Source organism: Convolutriloba macropyga, unplaced genomic scaffold (assembly GCF_964194025.1).
Source record: "Convolutriloba macropyga unplaced genomic scaffold, txConMacr16.3 SCAFFOLD_5627, whole genome shotgun sequence".
Taxonomy (NCBI): domain Eukaryota; kingdom Metazoa; phylum Xenacoelomorpha; order Acoela; family Convolutidae; genus Convolutriloba; species Convolutriloba macropyga.
Window position 1 is genome coordinate 7501 of NW_027449956.1, and position 3015 is coordinate 10515.

A 3015-nucleotide genomic window follows, 5' to 3' on the forward strand; every position below is an offset into this window, starting at 1 on the left:
CCCACACCGCCATCCCATCCAAACCGCAAACTCTATCCAAGCCCATCCTCATCAAAGCCCATCACCTTTCAAACCCATCACATCCTCCAAACCCAGCCGGGTTATGAACCGCTAACATTTGGTTGCAAGATACTTCAGCCAGCTGGTTTTAAAAGCTGGAATTTTGCTTAAGAAAATTGAAGCTTTAAAAATAACTTCAAGGTGTTCCAATTTTTCTCAAGATTCCTAAATCAGGTCATCTGATGTATAAAAATAATAACAAGGAGCTAGAGTTTTGAGAGTCGCTACAATGGGAAAAACCAGGAAATTTAAGATTTTTAAGAAATAACGTGAGAGCCTCCAGGTGTAGTAGTACGGGTTCAATTATAGATCCTTGCGAAACTGGACACCACTTCTGCAGTGATTTGGCTACCTGTTCATTCAATGGCGACACTTACTTTTGTTTGTGTCCGCCCCACTTGAACGGAAATGGATTCTTCTGCACCAGTAAGATTTTTTAGCGTTCTTTCTGGGGCTACAAAATATGAATTTGATATTGAATATTACCACAAGTTTTGTTGTCACCAAATAGAGTTAATCAAATCCTGAGGTGCTGAATAACTTCGAGAGGACAAAAACATCCGCGTGATAATCTGTTTGATCAACTTTCAGAGTGCAATTACAACTGTTGCATAACTTACACCACACTGAAATTGATTAGACTCTTTTTCCGCCATTCTTTTCTGAACATTCTTCATAAAGCCAGTTATGCAGCGGTGAGAGAAGAAAAGTGGGGGAAAGGTGGTAGAAAACCAAAGCAGTAATTCGCCACCGTCCGTGATTGTTGTACTAATTATCGGGCGGTAACAAGTTATTTCTTCGGTAAGTTATTTAAATGTTGTCATTGCGACGAGAATTGATTAATTAATTGTCCCAAAAAACAATGGGTTTTTAGTTTTTTTTTCGAAGCGGTCATTCTCCAGTCAAAACTGTATTGCAATTTAAACTTAGTTGTCAACGAAATACGAAATAGACCGCATAGCAGAGCAAATTTCCGGATCGGCATGAAATAATTTTGAAGAACTTAATTGTACTTTTATCTTAAAAACAACTAAAACATGAGCTGATTGGTGAAAATGTCATTTCAGGTTATCGACAAATTGATCTCGGACACAATGCTGATATTTCTGCTAACAATCTGGAGTACCCAGGTTAAACTCATAATTTCATTAAAAAACCAGTACACTTAATCAATTTAGAAGTCGCACTACGTCCATTTTCTGCAAAAAAGACGTACGATCTTTTATCTGGACTTGTTTAAGTTTGGCCAAAAAGTTTTGCCTAACTTTAGCCGGACATTTTCTGAGAGACAGGGGAACTTTTCTAGAATCTGATAAGTGATAAGTTGTTGTTCTTCACTGTTTAACTGAATTATTTTGGATAGACAGCAAAATGCACAAAAGCCGACAGCAAAAGTCGATGCGCAATAATGTATGGGCTTAACCATACATGACTGATTGCATCGTGCTGAAGGATAAGGGGAGTTCTATAGGGCGTAAAATGATGTTGTAGTTGGGTTACAAAGGGCTGCTGCGGACAAGTCCCTCAATTGCAGATCGTAACAGCCCTTTGATACCAAAATACGGTAAGGTCGCCTTGTACCCTGGTTTAGACCCAGACTTATGAAAAGACTTCATAATTCTAGTAGAAGGGGGGGGGGTCTTTATTGACTATAAATTCACAGTCCAGAACTTAGGTAATGTCGAGGTAAAGTCTTTTCATGGGTCCAGCTAAACACCCATTTATTGTAATCATTACCTGTTTTGAGCATGTGATCTCAACCAGGGTGACCTTTTCCCCCGATACAGGTCCGATCAATGTGCTCCATGATCTAAATGTGGGCAAGCGACCAGGCAGTGTCCAGTGCTTGAACATGTCCAGTTCTGAGAATGAAGGAGGCCCGTGGGAAATCAGAATTGAATTCGAGGAGAGTACTTTTGTCAAATCTGTCGGCATTTTCAACGATGATGGTCAATATCAAGGTGTTTAAAAAGCTCTGTTTGTTTGGCTGTTAACATAAAGATTAATTCTGGCGATGCTCAATCTTGTTTGTTCATGGCCAGACACATTCAAACGATGATCGGTCATGATCACACATGATCAAACGATACCTGCATCGTTCATCAAGTGTTATCTAATTTGGGAGCGTATTATAAAATACTTTCTTCTTATGATTTTCATACCATCAGGAACACCTATATAGATCAAAAATGAACTGGCTTCATTGGACCATAGAATTTGATTACTTTTCAGCCGAAATGCTACCCGGGTCAAATTTTTCCGCACCTAAAAATGTAAGAGTGGGAGGCAATGGGTGGATTTTTTTAAGGAAAATGCAACTCAAAAATCTTACATCTTCTTGAGCTGCAGTGGGCTTCCAGGGGGGTGGTGGGGGTAAAACGATGTTAGAGTGAGGGGGTAAGAAATAAATTAACCCCTCACTCTTACATCTTCTTGGGCTGCCATGAGGGTAAAAGATGTAAGATTTTGGGTGTAATGGAAAATTTACCCCCAGAATTTTACATCATTTTATCCCCCCCCTGCTAGCTCAAAAAAAGTACGACTGAGGGCTTAATTTATGTTTTATCCCCTCACTCTTACATCATTTTACCCCACCCCCCTTGGCAGCCTATTGCTGCCCACAAAGATGTAAGATTTTTGAGCTGAATTTTCCTTAAAAAATTCTCCCAGCCCCAGTCTCATCAATATACCCCTTCGACAGAACCACTCTTACATAAATTTATCCCCTCTCAACAAATTACACCCTCACTCCTACGTTGTTTTACACCCATTTACGTCAGTTGTGGGGGGGGGGGGGGGGTGGGTAATTCCTCAGAAGTCATAACTTTGCAGCCCATTCTAACATTCTAACATCAATTTTCATCAGAGGTGGTTCTTCAAAGTCCTCCCATTGAAGCCCATTGTAGCCCATTCTTAAATCGCAATTTTGTTCTGCGGTAAATCCTCATAAGTCAT

The 3015-nt window shown here is 40.0% G+C and overlaps 1 protein-coding gene across 1 annotated transcript in view; it reads left to right on the plus strand.

The window, feature by feature from the left end:
- LOC142355506 (uncharacterized) overlaps window positions 1-2021 on the plus strand; it is a gene marked incomplete at both ends in the record, with an annotated part of 3200 nt that extends 1179 nt beyond the window's left edge. Inside the window, 3 exons of the mRNA XM_075407640.1 lie at window positions 370-486; window positions 1128-1190; window positions 1848-2021. Coding sequence (XP_075263755.1) covers window positions 370-486; window positions 1128-1190; window positions 1848-2021 — 354 coding nt within the window. The remainder of the gene's footprint in view (window positions 1-369; window positions 487-1127; window positions 1191-1847) is intronic.
- Between the last annotated feature and the right edge of the window lie 994 nt (window positions 2022-3015).